General features: G+C 42.4%; 2 protein-coding genes across 2 annotated transcripts in view; both read right to left on the bottom strand.

Annotated features, from left to right (window-relative positions):
• Positions 1-25,782, bottom strand: part of DHRSX (dehydrogenase/reductase X-linked) — a 180,962-nt gene that overhangs the window by 153,243 nt on the left and 1,937 nt on the right. The window lies entirely within an intron of this gene.
• Positions 18,069-20,178, bottom strand: ZBED1 (zinc finger BED-type containing 1). The gene has a single exon (XM_009979834.2). The coding sequence runs from the start codon at positions 20,154-20,156 to the stop codon at positions 18,069-18,071; it is 2,088 nt and encodes a 695-aa protein (XP_009978136.1). The 5' UTR covers positions 20,157-20,178.

Here is a 25,782-nt window from a genome sequence, read left to right as displayed (position 1 = left end):
GAGACATTAGAAATTTTTTTTCATTCTGTATCAGGAACCAAAGATTGTCCAGGCTCTAAGCTTTTACGAACAGCTAACAAGTAGATGGAGCTCCATCTCAGAATGGTTTACATCTCTTGGGATGTAAGAAACCATTTCAAGTCCTTGCTCTCAGTCATACCGCTAGCACACAAACGCCTTCCCAGTGTAACTCCCAATCTCACAGCGGAAAGTTTCAGTTTCACCAAACATTTGCCATTTAAATACACTTTTCCCTCCTGCAGAAGTCCCCAATAAATGTAATATTTCTCCATACCATGCTCAGAAATCCAGTGATCAATTTGTAAGAAGCCATAAATAGAAAATAAAATTAAATGTAAGTAATGTCAAGAAATGTTTTCTCTCGGAAAGACCACGTCCCAGCTATCTCAAAAAAATAGACAAACAGTTATCTGCATGAAATATGGCACAGAATTCCTAAGGTTTTAAAATTTCACATCTAACTGTGAAAAAATAGTGTTTAGGTTTTAGTATTGACCTAAAAACCAGGGTGATGACAGTGAGTTTGAAATGCTAAAGGAAAAAAGAATCAGCAAAGAGTGACGTGTCTGTTACTCCATTATGAACTGACTAGATGTTACAGCTGGTTGCAATGCAGAAACCTCATTTTAGAAGGCTGAAAATGTTGGGCTGGTTCTTTCACAACAAAGAGACCTCAGAAAAAAAAAACAACCACCCAGCTGCTACTCTTGATATAATTCCAAATAACATATAAGTCAACCCAAGCAGGCAAGCCCCCATGCCTTGCATGGAGGAAGGGTTCTGTCATAAACCTTCAAGTCTGGAGGATGTTTACAGTACCTAAAGCTCAGAAAATGCAGAAACTTGGATATTCATCAGCAATTTCATACGCAGAAACTGAAGCAAAGAGTGATCTCCTTACTTATGGTCAAACAGGAAATCCAAACCAAAAGCGAAATACTGCTACCTGCTTTTTAGCATCTCACCACAGGAATTAAAAAGCCAACAGAAAACAATTTATACTTTGCATTATGATCTATACTTTTCAAAAGACTGAATATTTTATTTTTAATTTCGAGACAGTATTGACAGCATTATCGTATTCCTAGACAGTACAGGATATTGTATCACAACCCCCAATATTGTCTTCACAGTTTCTACTTCTACTGCTTGTAAATTCCAACACCTCTTACTCTGATCACATGCTATTAAAAGACTGAATTAATCATTCCATCACTTCTTGCTCAGAGCGCAGATAGAGAGATATAGCTGGTAAACCAATATATTGGAAAAGCTGATTCTCTAAATATTCCCTTACTATATTAGAATCTGGTGAGAAAAAAATAAAAAAAATTGGCAAGATCAATAAGAGTAGTTTAAACTGCATCTCCTCTCTTCCCAGAGACAGAGTACGTAATTTCCATATCCCAATCAAACTTAAGAGCATCCAGCTGAAGGTCACATTCAGATCTGTCTTTTCCAGCCGACAAAATGCTCTGCTGCCACTTTAACAGTCACCTTTGCTTCCCGTGGCTTCAGCGTGACAGTATTTCCATCAAACGTAAATAAGTAAGCTGAAATCACGAGTTGGTGTACAGAACTTAAAAGGTAATTGAAAGTTTCTGGAGTACTTCACTTCAGAAAACTGTGCAATCACTTGTGAACTGAAGTGCCTGTTATCATATACAAAGCTCCAGTAATTAGAATCAGGAACAGAGGTACAAGGTGATTAGAGATTATTGGGAAAAATCTAGTTAACAGGAAGCACAGCACATAAACCAATTGGTACTTAAAGCTACCCTGAGATACCTGCAATTAATTAAAATACAAAATGTTAAAAAGTACATTTCCATCTTATTAAAAACTTCAGAAGCGACTAATGATCAGAAGCCATTATAGCACTGACATGAACGGGAGATAACCCTCAGGTGCTACTGGCTTAATAAAAAGAGAGAAAATATCCTCCACATCCCTTCCTCTCCCTCTCTGCCCTACTTCCACATCGCTCAAACCAGCCCCTGGCTAATACATTCATTGCTTCGGCTAGCTGGTGCCTTGTGAATAGCCTGGACAGCAGCAAAGGTTGCCCACGGATCATCACTCAGGGCACGCGCCCAAAGCAGTGGCCCGAAGGAAAGTAAGGTTCACCTTGCTTGCGTGGGACAAGAGCGTGTCGACAGAGGCTACCTGGGGCTCCAAGCTGCTCAACACTCTGCTGCCACATGCCACCTCCCAGGGCCACCACCCAACCTCCAGAAGCACAAATTCGTGATGGACGACAGCTTTGTGGGAGCTGTTTTCTGTACACAAAACTGCTTAAAAATCAATTCTAACTTGGAACAAGAAAGTACAAAGGGCACGCACACGTTTTGTCTTCAAGACAGCTACAACATTTGTTTTCCAAAGATGGAATTTTATTCGTTTTTTCTTCTTTGATAACAGGAGCAGGTCAGGGATTTCAAATGGAGTATGAAAGTGCGAGCACAGAAAGGTCTCGACTGTACTATATATAATTTCCTAGTTCCCTCACAACAGTCCTGTTCTAGCAGAAGACTGATTTCTTTTCAGACCCTTCTTTCTTAACATGTGCTGAAGAGATCTCATACTCACATTTTCTTTCGATTTTCATCCTTCTTGTTCCTCATAAAATACGCAGCAAAGTTTCATAAGGAAGGTAGCTGCTTTGCAAAAGAGACAGCTAATTGTTTTGAAAGATTTTTTTTTTTAAATTAGACGTTTTTTTTCCTCAGTGAAAAATTTATTTTTGAATGAAGTTTTATAGACCGTTAATCTAATGTAGATTCACAGGATCAGGGAATTAGTTAACTTTAAAGAGCAGAGACTGTGCATGCTCTATAATTGCTCTCATCAAAATTGTCAAAGATTTTTAATATGCAGAGTTACCACACAGATTAAAAGCTCTCGAAGTGTGTCTCCATCTAAGAGGCCATCATTCCACAGTGTCATTATCTGCTATTAATATTTCAATTAGAGAGTATCACACGCTCCTCTGAAGAAACGCAACTGCTCACGAAACGAGTCCCATTATTGATAATGCTCCAGGAGTATGACACAAATGCCCTATTTTTATTCCTACATTTAATTACCTCCTATAAATAGCTTTCCAAATCTTTAAGGGAAAAGTTCAATTCATATAGAAACATGTGTCTTCTTTGTTGACCAACACCTCCCAACCATCGGGCTTCCCAGAAGGGAGGCAAAGGCTGCAGGGACCACACTGGCCCGTCTGCATGGCCAGGCTATGACCTCACTCCCCAACTATCTGATCTCACCAGCAGTTCAGACAGGCCAATACATCACAGCACACCCTGTCAGTCCTTCTAAGGATGTCAGACAGAAACACCAGCACTTTTCAGGCATCAGTGCTAGCCCAGACAGGCTTCACCTCTGCTTTCTGTTGCCTCTGACCAGCACATCTAGCTCAAATCGCATGGCCCAGCAATAGCCTGTTTGGTGGGAAATATTCTGGCAAGGCATGATTCCTTTTTCTTTTTTGAGGAAAAGACGCTATATTCATTATGTCAGGTCTTATTGTCCCATTTTCGTCACACCCAGCTGATAATCAACTTTCAGGGCAGCTGACAAACCTGGAGCCAGCTTTCAAAGGACGGACCTTGCCAAGCTGATGGATGGCAGTTACCTATCTACAGTTCTCGTATTACACCTCACACTGAATCATAGAATCATAGAATGGTTAGGGTTGGAAGGGACCTTAAAGATCATCTAGTTCCAATCCCCCTGCTATGGGCAGGGAAATCCTCCACTACAACCGGTTGCCCAAAGCCTCATCCAACCTGGCCTTGAACACCTCCAGGGATAGGGCATCCACAACTTCTCTGGGCAACCTGTTCCAGTACCTCACCACCCTCTATGTAAAGAATTTCTTTCCTTATATCTAACCTAAATCTGCCCTCTTTCAGTTTAAATCCATTGCCCCTTGTCCTATCACTACACGCCCTTGTAAAATGTCCCTCTCCAGCTTTCCTGTAGGCCCCCTTTAGGTACTGGAAGGCTGCAATAAGATCACCCCGGAGCCTTCTCTTCTCCAGGCTGAACAGCCCCAACTCTCTCAGCCTGTCTTCATAGCAGAGGTGTTCCAGCCCTCTGATCATCTTTGTGGCCCTCCTCTGGACTCGTTCCAGTAGCTCCATGTCCTTCCTGTGTTGGGGACTCCAGAGCTGAACACAGTATTCCAGGTGGGGTCTCACGAGAGTTGAGTAGAGGGGCAGAATCACTTCCCTCGACCTGCTGGCCACACTCCTTTTGATACAGCCCAGGATACGATTGGCTTTCTGGGCTGCCAGCGCACATTGCCGGCTCATGTTGAGCTCCTCATCCACCAGCACTCCCAAGTCCTTTTCCTCAGGACTGAGGAACAAACAGTTCTGAACAAACAAACAAACACTGAACAGCAAAAAGTTACACCTATGTTTAACTTCTGTTTGATGCTAAATAATTAAAATAATTTGAATGAAGCTTTTTTTTTTTTGAAAAGCATAAAGGAATTTAGCAATTTAAACATATCAGGGAGGGGAGGGGAAAGAGCTTGAGGAATAAAGGCTCAGAGCTTGCACTGGCTTGTTCAGCAGCTCTCTGCTGTTTCCAATATTTCTCTCTCTAGGGCTTTTTCCATGTACACGCAAGGCCCGCGCTTCAAACACACACCTTATGCTGTGCACTGACTTCTTGGTGATTTGAAAGACGTGACCCTAAAATGCAGCTGCTGTTCTAGATTCCAGCCTTACATCTCTGCCAGCCCCCTGTGCAGCTCTTTGCAGGGAGAGCAAAGCGAGCCCCTCTCATCTCTGCAAGCTGTACCAGCAGCTACTAGAGTCCTCATATCAATATTTATTTTATTTATTGCATGTGAAGCTTTGAGACTTTCCATAGAGAAAACCCAGCAGCACTGAGGGTTAGACCATCTTCATTTTGGCCACAGTACCACCTCCCTCCCGAGGTACGCTACAGCACGTGGCTAACACGTCTGCGCCCTGGTGCAGCTTGTGTCCTGCACTGCTGCACCGGCAAAAGCCCACACTCTACTCCAGACATGGTTACTGGCATTCCCTGTTTGGCCTGGAGACACAGAAAGACATCATCTTACTGAAGAAGCTGTTCTTCTGCAAGCATTGCTCTGCCAAGGTATGTGGTACTTCTATAAGGGAGCGCTTTGCCTAGAACAGCAATACACCAGCATCTGTCCCATGCTGGCAAAGCCAGCCCTGTGCCAGTTTAACCCGTGAAAGACAAGTATTCAGGTAAAAAAGCAGTAGGTACAGTCATAGCAGAGGCAGACAGGAGTGATGTCAATATGAAGAGGGGCACTGAGAACAACTCACCAGGATCCCATCACCTACACTCCTGTGACAGTGGTGACGTTTCTCCAGGGAGCACGGGCATTTTGCCAGCCTTGCATTTCCCCAGACCTTTTTGGTTTCCTGATGGTCCCCAGGTTTCCAGGGACCATCAGGAAGCAGAGGTCTCGGCATCTCCCCCTCCAAACCACCACCGGCCAAGCCAGAGGAGCATGCTGCAAACCCATTTTGACAACAGACCCCGATGCATTTGCAAGCAACAGATGATGCCCGCAGAGACACTGCCCACTGAGCCACCATGGTGGCTCCCACAGCTCCCGGCCTCGGTCCCCGTCGCTGCAGCCCTCAGCAAAACCACGTACTGGCTCTCAGCTGGACCGCAATGGTCACAATGACTTTGTTCTTTATAGAAGAGTAGCAGCTTGGAAGAATCTGAACTGAATAAACTGGACCTCATCGCTGAATTACAATCATTTTCTGTATACATATGTGAGTATGTATACCCTTTTCTTTTAAGGAAATAAAAGAATACTTTGAAAATTGGATTGGAAGACTGGGAAAAAAAAATCATGGTTTTCATCTGTGCCTCACTAGAATATTCCATGACTGGTTTTAATGAGTAAATATTAAGGGAAAAAATATTTTTTAATCACTTTAAAAATGGAAGGGGAAGAGATGGATAGAAGATATGCTACTTAATAGCAAAAATCCCAACAAAAGTCATTAAATAAGTGCATAAACAAGTAAGACCATATGCCACTGTAGTATAATCCTAATGGCCATGCTCAAGCTGAAATTCAGGCAACAACGTTGCCCACCTGTTATGCTGTTTTACGCTCTCTTCCCCCTACCTTCAAATATCCCTTTCCTCCCTGCAGTGCTGGATGATTACACATAGAGACTTTAAAAGATCAACTGCAAAAACGAACCCATGAGAAAATACAGGAGGAATAACGTTACATGCCTACCAACAAGTGCAAAGAACTCTGCTAGAGCCTGCCGGCACTACCGATGGCAGCGTCTGCAGCTCTTGAAACTTGCTTCTGACTCGAGTTAGTTGCTCTTTAAATATCTGCACCATATAATTAGGAAGTACAGCATCACTGAGAGAACATGGATTTTGTATTTCTTGACCTTTTTCCTACTAATTTTCAGGAGACTATTTAATGTTAAAATCATACGCCGTGCAATGCGGCAACTCCAGTTCTGAATGCACAAGTAAGACTGGCATATAGGTGGTGGCATTAATTAGCACGAAAGCACTCCAACAAGCAGATTAGATGGTATCTGTATTCACACTGGATGACTTTATTCATTAACAAGATGTTATTTTGGAAAAATATGTCCAAGAAGCCCTCGTATATCCGGTGTAAGAAGCATTTCATAGCACAAATGTTTCATTTCCAGTTTTCCAGGTAATACCCAATTGCCAAAAAGCCAGCACTTACTGCTCTGCAGGCACTCTGTTCACTGAGATACACTCAGGAAAAAAATTACAAGCTCTGTGTCAATCCTGGTTTGCAGAAAGTGTAGTGCCAATAATATTTTATTTAGAAAGTCACTTTTGTTCTGCATAGTACGTAGACTGTTGTATCCTTTACAAGTCATTGGCAATGGTACCAGGGAACTCTTTTTAAAGAACAAAGTCTGATGTCAACTCATCTGTAATTTCCTTAGCCAGGACAGGTTGACACGTTTGTTAAAATACTGTTCTACAAAAGTTATCTGTTTCTGTTTTAAAAATAACCTGCTTAGGTCAGAGAGCATCTTCTGGGTTGCCTTTGTAAAGCACTTGGCACACGGGCCGTAGTATCAGTTGTTTCGGTGCAAATTGCTACCACAGAGCATCACCCGCTTCCCACTCCGGCACACCCGGGCACCTCCGGACAGCCAGAGGTGGCAATCGAACCCTGCCCGCCACTTAGCACATTAAAAACTTAATCCCAAATTCATTGAACGCTCATAAGGCCCATTAACTTCAATCCCTGGTTTGTGCGTGTGCGAAACGCCAGAGTGAGACGAGAGCTTGGGAGGCGACTGGGCTTTACTTTCATCTGGCGTGACTTCGTTTTCTCGTGTCGGTGAAGATAATGTCACAGTGGGTTAGTCAGTGCAGAGTTTATAGGAGATTAGGAGATCAATGTTTCCTCACAGAGTTGGAGGATGTTTAGTTGTATCATCATGTTACCAATATGTTAACAAGGAAAAAAAAAAAAAAAAAAGGTTTTAACTGTTAACTGTTCCCTCAAGGTCCTCCTTCAGAAACAAGCTCAGTGCAATTTTCAGGTTCAATTTTCTTCTTTTTTTTTTTTTTCCTCCAGGCTAGTTTAAAACATTGAGCAATGTTAGCAACCGTGGTTAGATATTCCCTCAGATGGCAAAATGTCCGTGTCTCAGGAAGCGTACTCTGGCAGAAAACAGTCGCACTACAAAAAGCAGAAGCATATTAAAGCCAAGTGCTCTTACACAATTCTGAGTGTGTTTTGGGTAGGGTGGGGATGTAGTTTTCTTGACCAATGAATTTTCCGTGAAGCATCAAGCTGAACAAAAATATAGTGGAAGGAAAGCAAATGTCATAATTTTATTACAAAACTACAGCACTTTCTTTTTTCTTAAAAGCAATCCTGACATGAAGCAAAACATCACTGCTTTTTTTGTTATTTGCTTTAGGAATAGAAGCTGTCAAATATTTTGTTTTCCTTGCTGGTGATAACCCCCTTTAAACCTTGCTATATTCCACCATATCTGCAGCAGTAATGCAATAATTTATACACTATGATAAAGCCACAAACCCAAAATCACTGTGTCTGTACTGACATTTGCAATTTAGAAACTGCAAGGATGGGAAACTTGAAACTGGCAGGCTACAGTTTCTGAAAACACCAAGAGAGGGCTGCGTGTGTGTATATATAATTATGACATTTCTACTCCACAACTGCCCAGATCTTGAATGTTGCCCTGTCTGCAAGGCAAGGCAAAACCACATAATCATAGCGACACAGATATCAAAATATTTCCTAAGACTCTATTTGTTCAATGCACCAAAAGCTTTACCAAAACTGAGCTGAATCAAGAGTTACACGTCACTGCCCACATAACTTCAACATCAATCCAGCAATGAGCAAGGGAGCCCCAGGTGAGGCGTTTGTGGTGGGACAGTACCTGCACGGTCTAAGCAAACTGACATATTACACACGACTCTACCACAAAAAATCTCTAAAAATAACCTCACAGGGTCTGTGGCTACTTCTTCCTGCCTTCTGGCCTTGCAAAACTTTACGAGGCTGCTTCAGGGCTCCCATCTGAGCCAAGTAAGGTTTGTGGTCATGCAGCCCATCCCAGACAGGCAGCACCATGGGGCGGCGTCACGAGGTCCTCCATGACCAAAGACCTCTGCTCACCTAACTGCCGTGGCAGTAAAAGCTTTACATTCCTCACCTGCGTTTCTACAACCCCCGGTGCCTTCGACTGAAGCGTGACTGATTGGAATTTTGTTAAATAACTCTTTTTATGATGTAAAGGAACAATTACAGCCCATTTTCTCAAGTTGCAGCAACTGTAATGCTAACAGTTTGCTCTATCACCTCAACAAGCAGATTCTACTTCAAACAGCCCCAAAAAAGCAGAGACACCGAGTGACTGCCAAAGTTCTTAACTGTACAACCAACTAATGCCCGGGGTGAAGCGTCACATTTATTGGCACAGTGCTGACCTGAAAGCAAAGGCCGTGGATTCTTTGCGAGGTACCATCTGCCCTTCTTTAGACCCAAATGTCCTATTGGCACAAACACAATCCATCGCCCAGCTCCAAAATCCATCGATGCTTCAGCTGCACAAGCACCAAGCAAACACTCAACCTTCCACCTATAATATTAGACCCCCGGTTGCCTTCTTTCCTTTGTTTTTCGTTAACAAGGAGCAAAAGTTCCTGTTTATCAAGGAAGGACCAAGCAATAGAAATGCTCATTCACATCTGCTAAAACTGCTGATTTTATGCTTGTTAAGACTAACTTATCTAAATGAAACATCCTAGCAAGCAGAGTAATGACTAGATAAAAGAAGGTTGTTCTTTCACTTGTATACCATGGGTCCTGTTCCATATTGCTACTATGTAGGTTAACAGGACAGAAAAGGGGGTTCTTAAGATTTTTCCTCTCAGAATTTTACCTCAAAAAAATTTAATTACTTACATTTCATGTTCTCCCGTGTTTTGGTAAAACACAGTTGCAATTGCCTCCCTCAACAACAGAATAATTAAGACTTCCAGCTTACAAGTCATGGGGGAAAACACTACTTTTACTTCTGACATCTACCGACACCGACAACCTCAAGTGTTTGAGTAATTCACTTTAGACAGAATAATCCTATCAATATGAACATTTGAAGAACACCCAAAGACAAAACGGATACATGGAAAATGAAAACTTGTGGTTTGTATCTAAAAAAGCAGTCTACCTCAAAATACCATTATTTAAAATATACTTAAAGCGATACACTTACAATGCCAGCATTTCTAGTGGTTCTGAAGGCAGAGCATGCAAAATGGATCGCTTTTAAGGACTAAATCCCTAAATCTACATTTGGACACCTAACTCAAGGAGTTAGCACAGAGGGTCTGAAGGCTCCTTTTTAGGCCAGATCTTACAATCATTTTAATCTTAGCCTAAAAATAAATATCAAATGATCTAGTAATTTTGTAGTCTTGGTGTTTGCAAACTTATCATCCAGCAGTGTCATCATCTGCACAATCCTCTTCCCAGAGCGGTCAAGCAGACCAGGGAAGGAGCAGGATCAGGGGAAAAGCCCTGGTCCATCCCCTCCCTTCAGGCACGTGCAGACCAGAAAGCAGCCCCAGCAACACAAAAACACAGGGAAAACACGCCAAAGGCACCTGTTTTCCCTCTGCAGAGCACAGCAACTTTCCTAAAGAGCTTAGAGACAGGCCAGAAGCGCAGCCGACAGACCAACATTGCAGACCGAGCCAAACCCCTCCACCACAGGAAGAGTTTACCAGTCTCTGGCTACGACAACCTACTTTAGACACCCCTGGATCCCATCTCTGGAGAAAAAAAGAATTTTATCGTCCATCAGCTACTAATATGAATTGCCAAAAACAGCACAAAAAGCACATGCAATGCTCTCAACAACTGACAAATAGCTTCTTGTATTATCTGTGAACTTATCTCTCCAAAAAGAATGGTGAAATCTTCGCGAACAGCAGCCAAAGTAATGAAGGGGAGGTGGGGTGGAGCGGGCAGCGTGTGAACTAGGTGGTTAGTCTGTTTGCAAGACTACAAAAGAACCAGTTTACACTAGCGCTTTAAGTTCACCTGGGGATTGCATCATACTTTCAGATACAACATGCACCAGGTTGCTCTTTTCTCACCTCGTTTCTCTGACCAGGCACGCAGAAATCTCCTAGCAGCGCCAGTCTCACATTCACAATGCTATGCAGTAAACCCAGTATCGTCCTCAACCTACTGCTCACGCACACCAGTCAGCAAACCACACACAGCACAGGTGACCTGGCTACTCGCACCATGTCTTGAAAGCACCCAGATAAGGTTCTCCTATTCCTACGCTTTCAATACAGGAGCCACGCAGCAAACAACATAGCAGAGACCAGCACTAATGTACACGCTACGTGCACAGGAAATAAAACAGGGCTTAAAGTTAGAGACAAGAAAAGATACATACCACATGCAGAAGGCTCCACTCATCCACAAGACTGGCTCTTTCTCACCACAGCACTCGCTCTCTGGGGACCTGCCCGATTTATGACCAGTGGCAAGTTCTCAGATTGCATGTGAATGTGTGTCTGTGGTACATCAGAGGGGTTGCGTCAAAATATCCTTCAGAAACAGCCATTTCAGCCTGGGCTCCCACGTACTAGAGGACAGGATACAGCAAGAGCTGCTTCTTCCCTTTTCTCTGCTACCTTATTACTGAAAACTTCCTGCCCATTTGGGAACACAGGGTTTCGAAGCTAACGGAGCTCTCCATTGGCAGTACGGAAACACCAAGAAGCATGTAAAACATTTGTTTTACACGGGTCTGAAATGTCAGATTACAGGAAGGTTAATCATTTAGTATTTCTAAATGCTGTCAGGACTTCAGACAGGAATTGAAGATTCCTGTCACAATTTCTGTATTTTTCCTAGACGGACCCACTTCCTATTTGTTCTCATCGATGAAGGAATAGAGTTTTGCTCATATAATTGTTATTAAATTCCTTCTGTTCACATAAGTTCTGCTGTGTGCTCAAGAATCCCGAATTTGGGGCCAAACCCCTGAGTGCATTCCAGCACACAAACTCACAGCAAACTGGACTATCACTCAGAAAACAGAACTGTGCATTGTTTGCAAAATCACTTTATTTTTCTCACACACACACATCGGAAAACCACGTTTGAGAAGATGAAGGTTTCCCTTGGAGCACAGCATTCATGACATGGGACGGGATGTTTCTGGCACAAGCCTTCCTGATGCTGACTTGACATTTTCCTTGTTCTGACTCTAAATTGCTATCAATGTAAACCTCACTGATGGCTCATGAAAAAAAAGCACGTTAAAAAAGAAAAAAAAGAGAATGAAGCCCTTTCAATCACAGCGTCTATAAAGACAGGGTGATACAGAGAGACATACAATGTCTAGAATTTAAAAGCAAAGCAGCATCTGTCGGAGAAATAAAAGATGAATTTCTCATTCCCGACTGTATGTATTGGGGGACAATGACATATTCAGAAAAGCGTATGTAGTGAAAGAAATTGCCTTTTTAAAAATAACCTTATTCTGCTTTGCTTAGGAAATCACTGTTGAACATAACATCACGCACATGAAGCTACGGACAAATACAGTCATACCTTTGGTGTACTAAGTAAACCAAAGGCTGTCTCTACAGCTATATCTAGATAAACTACTATATCATCACAAATGGTTACAGAGGCATTTTAGTCATCTACCTAAAAGCACTAAAATAAAGGCAACATTTCTTACTTATTTCAAACAAAAGTATCCCGCCGTCTCCAGTATCCTTAAAAACAGGACTGCCCTACTGCTTCTGACAGCTGAACGTATGTGTACCTCTGTCCACAGTATCTGTAACAATAAAACCACTATAAATGTTACCCCCAAAATATCTACCAAATGGGAACCGTAGCTTTAGCCTCTATCCAAAATCTTCATTTGCATGCCACAAAACATTCTTTTTCTATGTCAGCATTAAAAACAGAAGTATTTGAACAATCCCAAAATTTCCTAGGCACAGCTTCAGCCTAGAGCACAAACTAGTATCATTCTAAGACATTTACCTTAAAAACCCCAAACCACCAGAGCAGCATACATCCTGTTTCTACCCAAAGTGCAGTACGGACTACCATCACTTATTATGCCTTTGATTCCAAACATATTTTCCCAGCTGTGTGGAGCCCGATTCCCCAGCATCTTCCCTCTGATGTAGGCAATTTTGGTCCACCTGAGCGACGTGTTCAAGTGCCTGTTGTCACAGGGGGAGGAATCGCTGGTTCTGCCTGTTCGCAGCACAGCACGGGTGCTGTAGCTCTAGTGGACTGGAATAAGGACCTAGTTTAAACTCATTTTAAACAAGTTAACTCCTCTGTAAGAGAAGAAAAACACGCCAGTGAGCAGGGCTTCGCCTCCCTTGCTGCTCCCACCCAGCAGGTGGAGGAGATAGGACAGAGGAGTAGGATTCTGCAAATTCAAGGCACCGGAAATAAGTACTAATTGCAGCACGTGGGAACAAGCAGATGCCTATAGCAGGTAATAGGCTTTTCAACGTCTCCCAAAAAAGATACATCGGATCACCACTTCAAAGCATTGCAGATGGCAGCATCGCTTTTGTGAACACTGACCTTTTCTTCTGGCAGCAAGGGAAATCAATACCACCCTGTGTGGAAATGTCAATATAAATGCTCAAAAATCACAATATTAACATTTCAGAATCTAAGGAACTCCAATTTGAAACAGGTTTCTGCAACAGCCTTTTCATTTTTAAAAAGATATAAATCAAATTTTTACCACTGTAGAAGTATTTATAACACGAGATAAGCTGAAAGACACGTGTTTTGTTTGTTGTTTTTTTTTTAATAGTAAATTCAATTCCCTTGTGGCATTTTAACCCAACTGCAGGGGCACTGAAAATGACTGTAGAAGCAGTAAAAATCTATTTAATTGATTTCTATTGTTCAACCTGAAGGAAATGCTTTTGTATGTAAAAATGACAGCATTATAACACAACCGTAGGGATGTTCTGAAATTCCAGCTTAAATCATATCAAGTCATTAGATATGTACTTTTAAGGCAGACATAAAATTACACTTCTTTTAAGTTGTCTCTACAGTATCAAATAACGTTATTAAAAAAACAAACCAATTTTTGCAATTTCCCTACATCCCCTAAAAATAAAACACATCTTGAATTTAGCAGAAGACTAGTAATTTGGAGGAAATATGGTGAGACAGACCATATAGTCTTGGCCTGGGAAAAACAAACAAAAAAAAAGCCACAAAATGTAACAGACCAGGAGCTAAAGCAAGAGACTCTTCTCAGCTTAGCCAAAACGACAGCCTAGACTAGATATCACTGCACCACCAGAACCGGGATCACCAGACCTTCAGAAAGACATCATCTAGAACACTCAAAAATGGAGGTCTCTGAAAGGAATATGGTGTGCAGAGACTAAAATGCAATTTTTCCAGCATAAAGTTTCTTTTATTCAGTTGTCATGGAATATGTAAAATACACTACTTCTGTGTTCAAATCCACACGCTTCCCCTCCTTCAGAAATGATGTCCTCAGGTAGCCCCTTCTTTTTAAGCTATCACACGAAAAGCGAAATCATAAACTATGCGTCACTTTTAAGTTTTCAGTAGTTCTATAAAACATTACAAATTACCAATCAGTGTTTCTTTTGCTTTTAATGTTCCTGCCTGCGTACAAATGCTCCTGCAAAGCTAACTGCACCATCATGACAGTAACGAAAGAAAACCCTCCAAATTAATCTAACAAGCTGCTGTGACAGAAACTTAAAATAATACACCCTTTCCACAAATAATCCAGAACTTTATTGCTTTCATTTAAACCGAGGCATCTCAGACATAGTTTGCTGGAAAAATTCACCTTTTCAACTTCAGTTTGGTTCTGGGTTTTTCTTTCATCTTCACAGTAATTCCTGACGGCAGAGACAGAAGAGATGCGTGCAAAGGCTGGTCAATCACACAAAACTCCCTTTAGTTACGTTGTTAACCCTAAGAAACCTTGCCAAGCCCACTGAATTTTAATCCTGAATTGGAAATACTTAGCTGGTAGCAAAAGGCAATTCTTCTTCTTTTGACATAAAGTATGTACTTTTGAGACTCTGTTTAAAAATTCACTTTTCCAGCATGAAAGCGTTCAAAAGCTGAAGCTCGTCTATTGCCCCTCCAACAAGATGTCTGAGCTGTACTGAAGAGAAAAGGAAACATTAGGCTGCGGATTCGCATTAGCTGTCAAGAAACATGGACACAAATCTGACTTAATAGCGTAATTTGGAAACGTGTTCTGGGCCCACCCTTGGCAGTAACACCACGGTTTAACTCACGTTGTAGCAATATTTAAAACAGCTCTGCAACTTTGGTTCTCCACCCAACTAAACAACAGAAAATCATGTCGTCAAATGAAAAACAGCACACGTATTTAAGCAAGAGAAACCATCTAAAATTCTGACATTATTCATCTTCATATTTTTTTTAATCCAAAAGATTTGTACAGCATTTTTTTTAAAAATAACTTACAGGATCAAAAGGAAAATAAATGCATAGCGTCAAAACCTTAGAATATAACCTCCCCTTCTTGCGGAAGAGTTCAAAGTCATAAAGTGCTGCAGATATGAACACACATCAGACAAATAATCTAGTAACTAACTTATTTTTCTGGTTTATTTAACAATATTCCAGGCTTAGGACATTAAATAAAAATCTCACAGACAATGGGTAGGACTAACAATGGCTTTGTGGGTTTTTTTTATTTTCTTTTTCTTCTCCTTTTTTTAAAAGAACGCTGAGACATATCAATTGAACCGACTACAGTTTTATTTTGGATACCAAAAAATAAAAAGAAGCTGGAAGGAAGAGAGTAGTGCATTGCACCAATCTCTGTAAAACTGCTTGTAAGTGTCACTGCGTACATTTAGCCCTACAAGGATGAAGATGGAAACAGGAAATGGATGCTGTCAAGAGGGGTAGGCTGAACATGGATCCGGGGAGCGGTGCTCTGGGCTCTGCCTTGGCTGCGAGGGCACGGCTTTGAATTGCGTTCGTGTAAGAGAGGATCCATGTGCCTTGCACTAGCATTTGCGCAGCTCCTCGAGGACAAGCGGTGGTGGTAGCAGGTGAAGGTGGTGCCAAGCAGATGCAACCGACACCAGCTGGCACTCAGAGGACTTAAAAACCAAGAGGTCTTCCTGAGAGGGGTGTTACAGGAGCTCAGGTAACATCAAAAGGGACCTGCTGTATCTCGCTCCCTTCCATAATTTGATTTTGCTACGCTTACAGACAGCCTATACACCCACAGGAGTTTAGGCCGAGCCTGTGTTTTGCACTTTGGGCAATCACAAACACCTCTTCAGCAGACGGAGAGTAGCAACATTCAATGAGATGCACTGTACATGTACTTTGCGCAAGTGCAAATTAATTTTCAGGGGGCTGGAAAGTGAAAACCCAGGCTTACTGACAGCCAAACATGGGCCACACCACCTGTTAAATTCAAATTTCCCAGGCTTAAACGTGCTAACCAGTTCACTATTTACTCCATTGCTTATTTGGTCTAACTTCTGTCTTTCTTCCCACCCCTTCCCGCCACCTATAAAGAATATAGAGGTCCCAAACTGGCAAAAACTATTAAACTAAAACATAAACAAGCAGTCTGGCAATAGATTCAATTCCATCGCAATTCTCAGATTTTATGTTCCTCCTGGCTGGGCCCCTTCTACAACCAAATATGTCCATGGGTAACACTGTGATGAAAAAACCCAACTTTCTTCCTCCACAACACTAACAGCCAGTCTTCAACAGACCTCTCTCCAGAAAGGCTGTGCTTGACACAGTCATGGACTAAAGCCGGGATGGCTGGGTAAGACACCAGTAACAAAAATAAAACCCCAAGCAAACCGTGGCTGAAACTGGGAAATGCCAAGAGTCCTCCTCTGCACCTCAGGGAAAAATGCTGGCTGCCATCCCACTCCGTGCCAAGCGTGAACTCTAATCTTGTTTATGACCTGCAGTATTTCATAAGAGATGGGGGGTTTTGGGTTGGTTTTCTTTTTTTGTTTCTTGTTTGCCAAGTTCTCAAAAGGGCTTAAAACACTTAGGTGTAGAAACACAAAGGGAGCCATTACAATACGTGACAACTAATCGGAAACAGCACTCAAACATTAGACTGGACCAGACTAAAGTCCACTCTACAAACGGAACCAGAAAAAGACAGGAGAAAAAAAAAATAGTTTTTAAGTGCTAACGTAACAAGAAACAATCTTAAAGACTCACTAAACACCTGTGGGGAAATGGAGGGGTCCCCTTCTTTTAAATATATTTACATAACATTAAAGCTTTTTATTTTGCTTTTCTCACCAACAAAATTTTCTAGCTACCCTGGGCAACGTCCCCATTTAAATTAAGAGGTTCAGGATTTTACAACATAGACAGACTGTTCGACCCGCGGCCCACACACGTCTCCCTGCCCTCTCCTTCCCTCCCTTTCTCCCTCCGTCGCTGCCGAGGGGCTGACACCTTCCCTGCTTCGCACCACCCGGCATCAGCCGTAGCATCGGCACGAAGCGAAGGTCACGCGACACCACCCCGACCCTGCACACGTATTACCGCTGCAAAAGCACAAGAGATTACAACAAGGGCTTGCCTAGACGTACACCAAAAAAAAAAAAAAAAAAAGAAAAAAAGGTTTTGCCATTTAGCTGCTGCAGTTAAACAGTAAAACCGGACTAATGTGGACATGGCAATATCAGTTTAGAAGTGTTTCTACCATTTACACCACACTGGAAAGGAAAATAACTTACTCCAGTATAAGTGCATCCACACTACAGCCTACGCCAGCACAGTATCAGTTAAAATAATAATACATCAGTCCCCTAACTGACAGAATTATACCAGCTGAACTTTTCTAGCATAGACCAGGCCTAAGACATGAGGTAGTGAAAAAGAAAATCAGGCTCAAGATCATTTTTCATTCCATAGCATCGATATACTCTAAAAATATTCACTGCTCAGATCTATGGATTCTAAAAATAACGTTTTAAAATCCAAAATTTAAAGCTAACATCCTGAGTCACACAGGATTTACAAATGGGAGGCATATATCTTAAAAATCTTGCTCAGGATCCTAATTCAGAAAAATATTTTTTTGGATAGAAAGCACATAAGCATGTGTTTGTCTCCCACTGAAGCAAGTGGAAAGGAAGCACATGGATAAGTGCGTTCTGAAATCCGGGCCACAGTCAGAAATCACGGTCTTTGTAGAATTTCCTCGTTCATTTCAGTGCTGTTTAATCACAAGTCATTCATGTTTTAAGACAGTGGGAAAAACGTAAGACAATGGAAGCTAAATCAAGTTTGTTACAACCGTTCAATATTTACAGCATTCATGGCATAAAACAGAAGTATTTTTGGTAACTTAAGACAAATACCTTTTTTCTTTGCTATTAAACGTACCGCAGCAGTCCTGTTAAACAAACCCACTGTCTCGGATATTAAAGAAATTGTTGTTTACATTTACCGAGTCATTTAAATTAAAAATCTGTTCCTGTTCCAAACCCCACTCTCCTTCGTCTTCGTCCTCTGGTTCTGCCTCAGACCCATTCCGACTGTTTTCGTACAAAAAGATCTGCTCATCCACGTGAGCTGGAGCTAACCGGTTTCTCTTTGCACTTACAACATTAGCAGAGGAACCGAAAAGGCGTTCAGGGAAGACCCTTGTAGCCAAAATACACCAGTATTTTTGAAGAACCTTTGGTAAAACTGGAAACAGCGCTAGTCTGTCAGACCACCACTTCAGCGGGTCTTCGTTCAAACCGAGGACCTTTTGTGACTTGAAGTTGCTCAACTCCTCAACGATCTGAGCGTGCCATTCTTCCTGGTCTTCCACGCCTCCCGTCTGGCAAAAGATCTCCGCCAGCATGTTGTTGATGACACTGGTAGGAGGAGGAGTAGAGGAGATGATGATTTTTTTCACAGGGGGCTCTTCTGAAACAGTGAAGAATTTCTCTTCAGTCCTAAAAGTATTTTCTTTTACTTTCTCCAGCAGGCTTTTTGCTTCTTCCACCACTCTGTTTTCAACCTGCTGCCGCTCAAAGGCTGAAAGAAAAGGCAGTTTTTTGTAGCGGGGATCCAAGAAAGTTGCAACGTTGAGAAACATGTCTATCTCAGGCGTGTGCTGGTAGGTGGTTGACAGCTCTTTAGCAATCACCTCCTTTGCCATGCTGATTTCTTTCAAATCGTTCTCTTTGATGTTGAGGGTAGTATTCAGAAGCATGTGGAGAAGCGGCTTCACCATACTTATCGTTGGGTACTTTGAAGCAGACATCATCTCTGCAACCTGCTTGAAAGGCTGCAGCAGCTCCACCAGCCCTTCGATTGTATTCCACTCGCTGGCTTCCAGCATGAGGTGGTGGTTGTTGCTGTCCTCCACAAGAACAGCCGCGATGACAAACTGCTGCTCCTTCAGGCGCTGCAGCATAGCGAGCGTGCTTCCCCACCAGGAAACACGGTCGCTCACCAGCATACAGTGGAGAATGTTCTGCTGCTTCTGCTTCTCGCTCAGCATGTACATCGCCACCGTAGACTGCTGAAAATACTCCACCAGTTTTCGGCACCTGGCGAGAAGGCTGGAGAGTTTGGGGAGCTGAAAAGCTTGTTGTATTCCTGCGTTAAAAGTGTGCCCCAAACAAGGCATCTGTACGGGAATATCTAGGAGAGAGCAAGCTTTCACAATGTCTTTACTGTAATCTGTCGTAGCACCAAAGACTTTTGTATTGATCCCCCACTCGATGAACGTTTCGTAAAGGACTCGCGTAATAGTCTCTGCGGTATTATCCTCCGGTACTTCGAACGTTTTTAAACACCGCGAGTTCACGGCCAGGCAGTTGGCAGGACTGCTGCTGAGGAAGTGAACTGCCACGGTGACGTACGACCTGTTCTGGTTTTCGCTCCTCCACATGTCCGTGGATATGCCACACCACAGAACCTCGGTGAGCTCTTTCAACACAATTTCTCTAATGGCACTGTACTTTTCAGGAATAGCTTTTGTACAGAAGTACTTCCGGCTCGGAAGTTCATACCTGGGATCTGCTGTTCTCAAGAGGGCCTTGAAGGTGGGTTCATCAACGATAGAGGCTGGATACATGCCCTCGCAAATTAAGCTGATGACTGCAGATGTCAGCTCCTGATGTTTTTTGTTTTCGTAGTTCTGGTAGGTCTTCAAGATGAGGCTATCTTGAACAACCTGCTGTGACGACTCCGGCTTGATTTTTGAAAACGCAGTGGCAAAGGCCTCCCTCATTTGCTCGGTGTTACTTTTCACAAATTCGCAGAATTCGTCGGGGTGGTTTTTCTCAAGGTGGTAAGAAAGGTTGGACGTGTTTCCTGAATAGGCGATCTGGGCCATGCAAATACGGCAGTAGATCTTCTTCCACTGTAATATGCATCCTTCCGCATTGGTATCAAACCCAAAGTACTTCCACACTTTACTCTTTGCTCTCGGGTGAGCCACTAACTTTAGGTCTGATGGGGAACCTTCTAAACTTTTATTCTCCATTGCTTCTTGGCCACCGTCCCACCTTTTGATCCTTCACTCATTAATGAGTACCTGATAAAGGCAGTAAGATAAAGATAAAATGAGAAAGCACAAGTTTGACCACACTTAACTATGTGAAATCAGCGTTTCTGCGAACGTATCAAGAAACCTACCTTACTAATTACATTTGCAAATTTAAAGATGAGATTTGCAGGAAGTGTGACCTACACAAAGCCCATCAGAATGTCAAAAATTAAAAAGGGTTTTAAGATATCACATACTGCTGTGAAACTGAGCTAGAAGACCTGAGTAAATCTTGTTTCTGGAATTACACAATTCTGGGTAGAGAAAGTGTAACCACCACCACAGAGCTGATACATTACTGTCATCCAAAATGGTCACCTGCTATAGCGTTTTTCCTGCCTCTTAAAATTATAGTTAGGGTTAGACCAACATCCTCTTGCCTAAGAGGTACTAAACTTCACTGTTAACAACTACGTCAATTGAAACCTGAGACTGAAAGAGCAAAGGTTTTATTGTTTATTTTGAAAAAAAAAGTTTTGTTAGCTCGATCTAACTGTTCCAGAATTTGCTTAGAAAAAAACACCACCGTAATAAAAAAATCTGTGATGCATATTATGGCATTAATTTGCTCTTCTGAAATGTAAAGCTGTTTTCTGACTGAAATAAAAAGAAAAGGAGTTTGAACCTACATGCAGATCAACAATACGTGTCTGACACCTTTCCTGTCCTTTTCTTTCTGAAATCAAAGCCATCTCCTGAACTGCTAATTCACAATCATGGTTCCTGGAATAACAGTGCATTATAATTACAGGAAAAGCAGACAAGGAAGCACTAATAAATGTTATTATCCACATCAGCTGGAAAATAATTCTGCTGCATTTTCTTCAAAAGGCTACAGGAGTCAGAAGGGGGTGACTCTCCAGAGATGACTGTGGCGATAAGGTAAGACTTGGCAATCTGTACCTCAATATCTGCACAGGAAAACGCTTCCTGTGCCATCAGTCACACACAAGTACCACTTGAGGCCCACGGTGTCTGTGCACCGTGCTGGCAGCCGCCACACGCCACAGCTGATTCCACTACACCAAAAAGCACACTGACACTTCTCCACTTCTTCCACACCGCCAGCTGAGCCACTGTGACATCAACAAGCCCTTTGCCAGGGGCCTGGCGAGGATGGGGAAGGAGAAGGAAGCCATCAGTTAAACACGGATGCAACCTCCTCCTCAAAAATCCAGGGGAAGAGAGCAGGAGAATAACATCAGCAGCATCCCTGCAGCGAGCCTGAAAGCAATGGCACTGCTCCTTCTCTGCTCATCAGGAGCTGCACCTGCGCCCAAGCCCAGAAATCCCTGGGGTGGTTAAGACTGGCTGGTTGGGGGAGGAAGAAACGATCTGACTTTTTCCTATTTCTGCAAGGGAATATCCCCCAAAAACATACGTGTGTAAGCTTCTCCAGTCTGCTTTCTGCTGTTGTTGAACATTCCTGAGAAAAGACATTTTCTCTCCAAACTATGGCTGGTATTTTGCAGCACTTTCTGAACGTCTTGAATGAAAAAAACAAATACAGGTTTACCGAGACTAAACATATTTATTTAAACACAGCTGTTGGTTTAGAAGCAGAATGAGAGATGCAGGGCAAGCATTTTATTGGATTTATTCTGAAGCTTTACTTCTAGGTGTAGACTTCTTTCCCCCGAGGGGGGCAATGTTCTGACTACCAGCACGCCCTCTACCGTGATTCATTCAGTGCCTTTCTAAGTTGCCAGGGTAAACTATTGATTCAACATGGTAATGCTGCTCAATTCCAAAGATATGCATATCAACAGCACCAAGGTATGCAATCTCACAAAAACTGATGAGTTTGAAAGACAAAGTGGGGTAATGTATGACGTAACCCTGCCATAGCACCAGACTGTGCCTTGACAAGACACATCATTTCAGTATGCGTTATTATTGCTTTTAGATCCCTCCATTTCAATCCATGACCTGGCGTCTTAAGGAAGTACAGAGGCTCCCGGTATTTGATTAAATCTTACAGTTTCCTTTGCAGTTATGTGGCAGTTCCTGAAAGCAAGGAGGAAGGCACTGTAACAAAAGAGTTGATGAGTCTTTAATGTTTAAAATTAGTATGACACACCTTAGATCACAAAAAGTTCATCACAGGCTGATAAAATGCAAGTTATTTTAGAGCAAGGGAGTGTTACAGACTCACCCCACCCTTCATGCTTATGTATGTTAGAGCTTTGCCATAGTTTTGAGATGGATCTGGCACTTGGCAATAGTGGCACAGAGTAGCACTGCCACAGTTAAGGATATGCCAGCATAACACAGCCTTTATTATAATGCTGTAAACCACACTTCAGCTGTCATAATAGTTCAAATATAAACTGCTAATCATCCCTGCCTCTGCTCAAGTGTTATATAGCATAACTGGCACTACAAAAAAAAAAAAAAAACATAAAAACCCCACACCTCTCATTTTCCTGTACGAAGAGGTAAACTCTTCCTCTTTCAGTGAAACAGTGTTCATAGCCTAGGTTTGGTGAAAACTAGAGCAGCTTCATCTCTGAGAAACTGAAGACACCAGCACCTTGCAGAATGAAATCTATTGGGAATGAAGCACCTCATTGCCTTTGAGAAGTGCTGCAGCTTGTTACAAGGGCAGGTGATGAAAATGCTCACTTTTAGCTAGGAGAACTTTCCGTGATATAAAAAAAAAAAAACTAGTGCCACTTTGGTTTGTGAAAACACACAGCAGCCTTCAGGCTACACACATGCCTCTTCCTTTCTCCCTTGAATTCCCACCCACACTGAAACAGAGTACACCTTCGGAGAAGCTGCCGGTTCCCTCGCCTCCTCCGCGCAGCTGGCCAACACCACTGGCCAGTACCAGGGCCGAGGCTTTTAAGAGCCTGCAGACAGGATCCTCTGCTGGCCTTGCAGCAGAAGGAGGAGGAAGGGCCCAAGTTTCCAAGCCCTAGCACGTCATTCTCATTCTTCCTGGGCAGGCTGCACTGCCTCCTCCCACCTCTCAGACCTCTCTCACTCTCCTCACGATTCCTCTTTCCAGGGTAGGGCTTGGGCCAAAACACTGACATGCCAGCAACGCCGCCAGCGGTGCTACCCTTGCACCGAGCAGAGCTCAGTCTCCCCAGTGGCAAAGAAAACAGATTCAAAACCCATAGGAGAGTCATTCAGATTGTGAAACCAAGGGTGTCAGGAAACGTGGGGTGTGCAGCCACCCTGCAACCTTACCTCTGCCCCCTTATGCAGGCACAGCCATGGCACCCTCTCCAGTTACACAGCAGGTATCGTTGTCGCACAACCCTTGCCTCATTCGTGGCAGGGGCAACCATAAAACGAGTGTTTCCTCACTTCTGAAACTACCTAAATAAATCTCCCAGGTGTGTGCATGGGGGAGAGGGATTAACTGTTAGACGCAACTTTATTTTTGCCTGCCGTCAATCCTTCCCGCCTGGTCGCTTCTCTGGATGTTTTACAACCTAAAGCTCATACAGCTTTGAGCACGAAGTGCTCAGTCTATCATTATGCTTTCCTCACATAAAGTAAAAACCCTCAATACATGAATCAAAATTGAGATGCATGTTTCCAAATTAGTATTTCACAATTAATTATAAAGAAACTCAGTACAAATTATGATATCAAATAACTAGATATCGGGGCAAATTAAAAATATGTATGGAATTTCAATCGCTTTTAAGAAGGAGCCCTCTCTAAGGTCTTCTGAACTTCAGTCACATTACCAGCTCCTGCAGAGCCCGTTTTCTACACATCACAGGTATCAAATTTAACTACAAAGACTTCGAAACTACAAAACATTCAGTATTTAGTCTTTCACTACAAAATTTCAATTAAACATGCACAGTAGAAGAGAACAGGAGGAAGATGCCAAATAAATTCCTTAAGAAGTTTTTAAAATACCAAAAGAGATTGCTATTGTTATTATAGGAACCATTTTCACTATCAGCAGGATGACCTTCAGTGACCATATTTCCAGTGTTAATACCTTGGTGTCACAATTAATATTAGTTTGCCTTTTAAAAATTCACTGATTAGATTCCTGGTTTTAAAAAGCCATTCATATCAAGATCTTTAGTCACGCAGGGCGCTTTTTTTTCCCTCCAATTAATTAAGATTAAGCACTGTAAAAAAAAAAAAATATCCGAGCAGTAATTTCTAATGAAGCTATTAATTGTTCAGACCACTGAACACTAACACAGTTCACATATCAGCACTTATACCACTTACGCAATTAGTACTTGGAAAAATGTTTTAACGTAAGTTAAACATAAGTCTCCCTTTACTTCTGCACACTGATTTTAGTTAGCAAAGCAATCACTGACTGCACCCCATTTATCCTCTCAGCTCTGTATTTCCCTTCCCTGAGCTTCAAATTCAGAACTTCAGATCAACTTCCCTACTCTGTATTGGGGGGGAGAGCTCACTTCAACAGCGAATATTACTATCTTTTTGTTTTGCAACTCAAAACAACTACCAAGTTTTTGCACTGAATCTGGATTTCAGAGCTTAAATTGCTCTCTTTCTCAAAAAAACTGTCTTGAATCCCATTTATAAAAATTAGATGAACCCTAGCAGGCTGTGACGGTCACTTTTAAAAGCCATGCGAAAGCACATGCGCCAAAAACACGTAACTCTGACTAAGTTAGGACAAAGAAAAAGAAAAGAAAAATGAAACTAATTTGGTTTACTTGGACTGAAATCCTGAACACTTCTTTCTGGTAAGTGCAAGAAAGCAAGCTTGGAAAATGTGGAAGCAGAAGCGCTGCCGCATGAACACGGGGGAAACTGAGGCCAAGGAGACGGGATCGGAGGCACGGCTGACTCTGCCGCCCTGTCCCGCTGTTCCCAGCCCTGCTTCCCCGCTCCAGGCTCCCCCTGGGAAGGCACCCTGACAATAAAACACCTGTTCTAGAGAGGATTACGGACATCTTCTTGAAAAGACACAAAAAATTTTAAACATACGCACCTTTCTAGATTACTGTCTGGAAAAGTTACTTGGCGTTTTCTTACAGCAAGTGCAGTTTACTGATCCAAGCTTTAATTAAGCATGTTCTAACCAACACTTTCGCTTTTTGTTGCGCTGCAGTCGCTATTTTGAAGTGATGGAAACGAGGTTAATCTGGGTAGAAAAGTTCCTGTTGACAAGCTGATTCACTTCTTTAAGCAATGGCTGGACACAGCGAGTTGAAGCAAGGCAGCAGGTAACTGCCAAGAGGCAACTGTGCGCAAACAATTATCTGAGAAGGAAACTACTTGTCCTTGGAAGAAACCATCCCGAGTCAGGGCTGAAAGAAAACTTTCCACATCTGTCAAATCTGCCCTGGTCCTACGCAGGCAGCTGACATTTCCCAGGTTGGATCTTCACCGCCTTCCTCCAGCATGTCCAAATTCAATGCTTTTTTTTTTTTTTTTTTTAATAGCAGTTGAGAACAAACTGCAACAAAACACTCAGGTCACATTTTCGTCATGCTGTTTCTCTGCGGTTCGAAAAAAGATTTGGAAAGTGTTACACACCCTAGGCACAATACCCAGCTTTACTCTGCCAAGAAAAACTAACGCTAGAAAAATGCTCAGATGA

This window comes from Tauraco erythrolophus, chromosome 1 (assembly GCF_009769465.1).
Source record: "Tauraco erythrolophus isolate bTauEry1 chromosome 1, bTauEry1.pri, whole genome shotgun sequence".
Taxonomy (NCBI): domain Eukaryota; kingdom Metazoa; phylum Chordata; class Aves; order Musophagiformes; family Musophagidae; genus Tauraco; species Tauraco erythrolophus.
This window is presented reverse-complemented; position numbering and strand designations above follow the sequence as displayed.

Bases quoted from the DNA above. Each gene is read 5' to 3' on its own strand.
- ZBED1 (XM_009979834.2), bottom strand. From the start codon at position 20,156: ATGGAGAATAAAAGTTTAGAAGGTTCCCCATCAGACCTAAAGTTAGTG.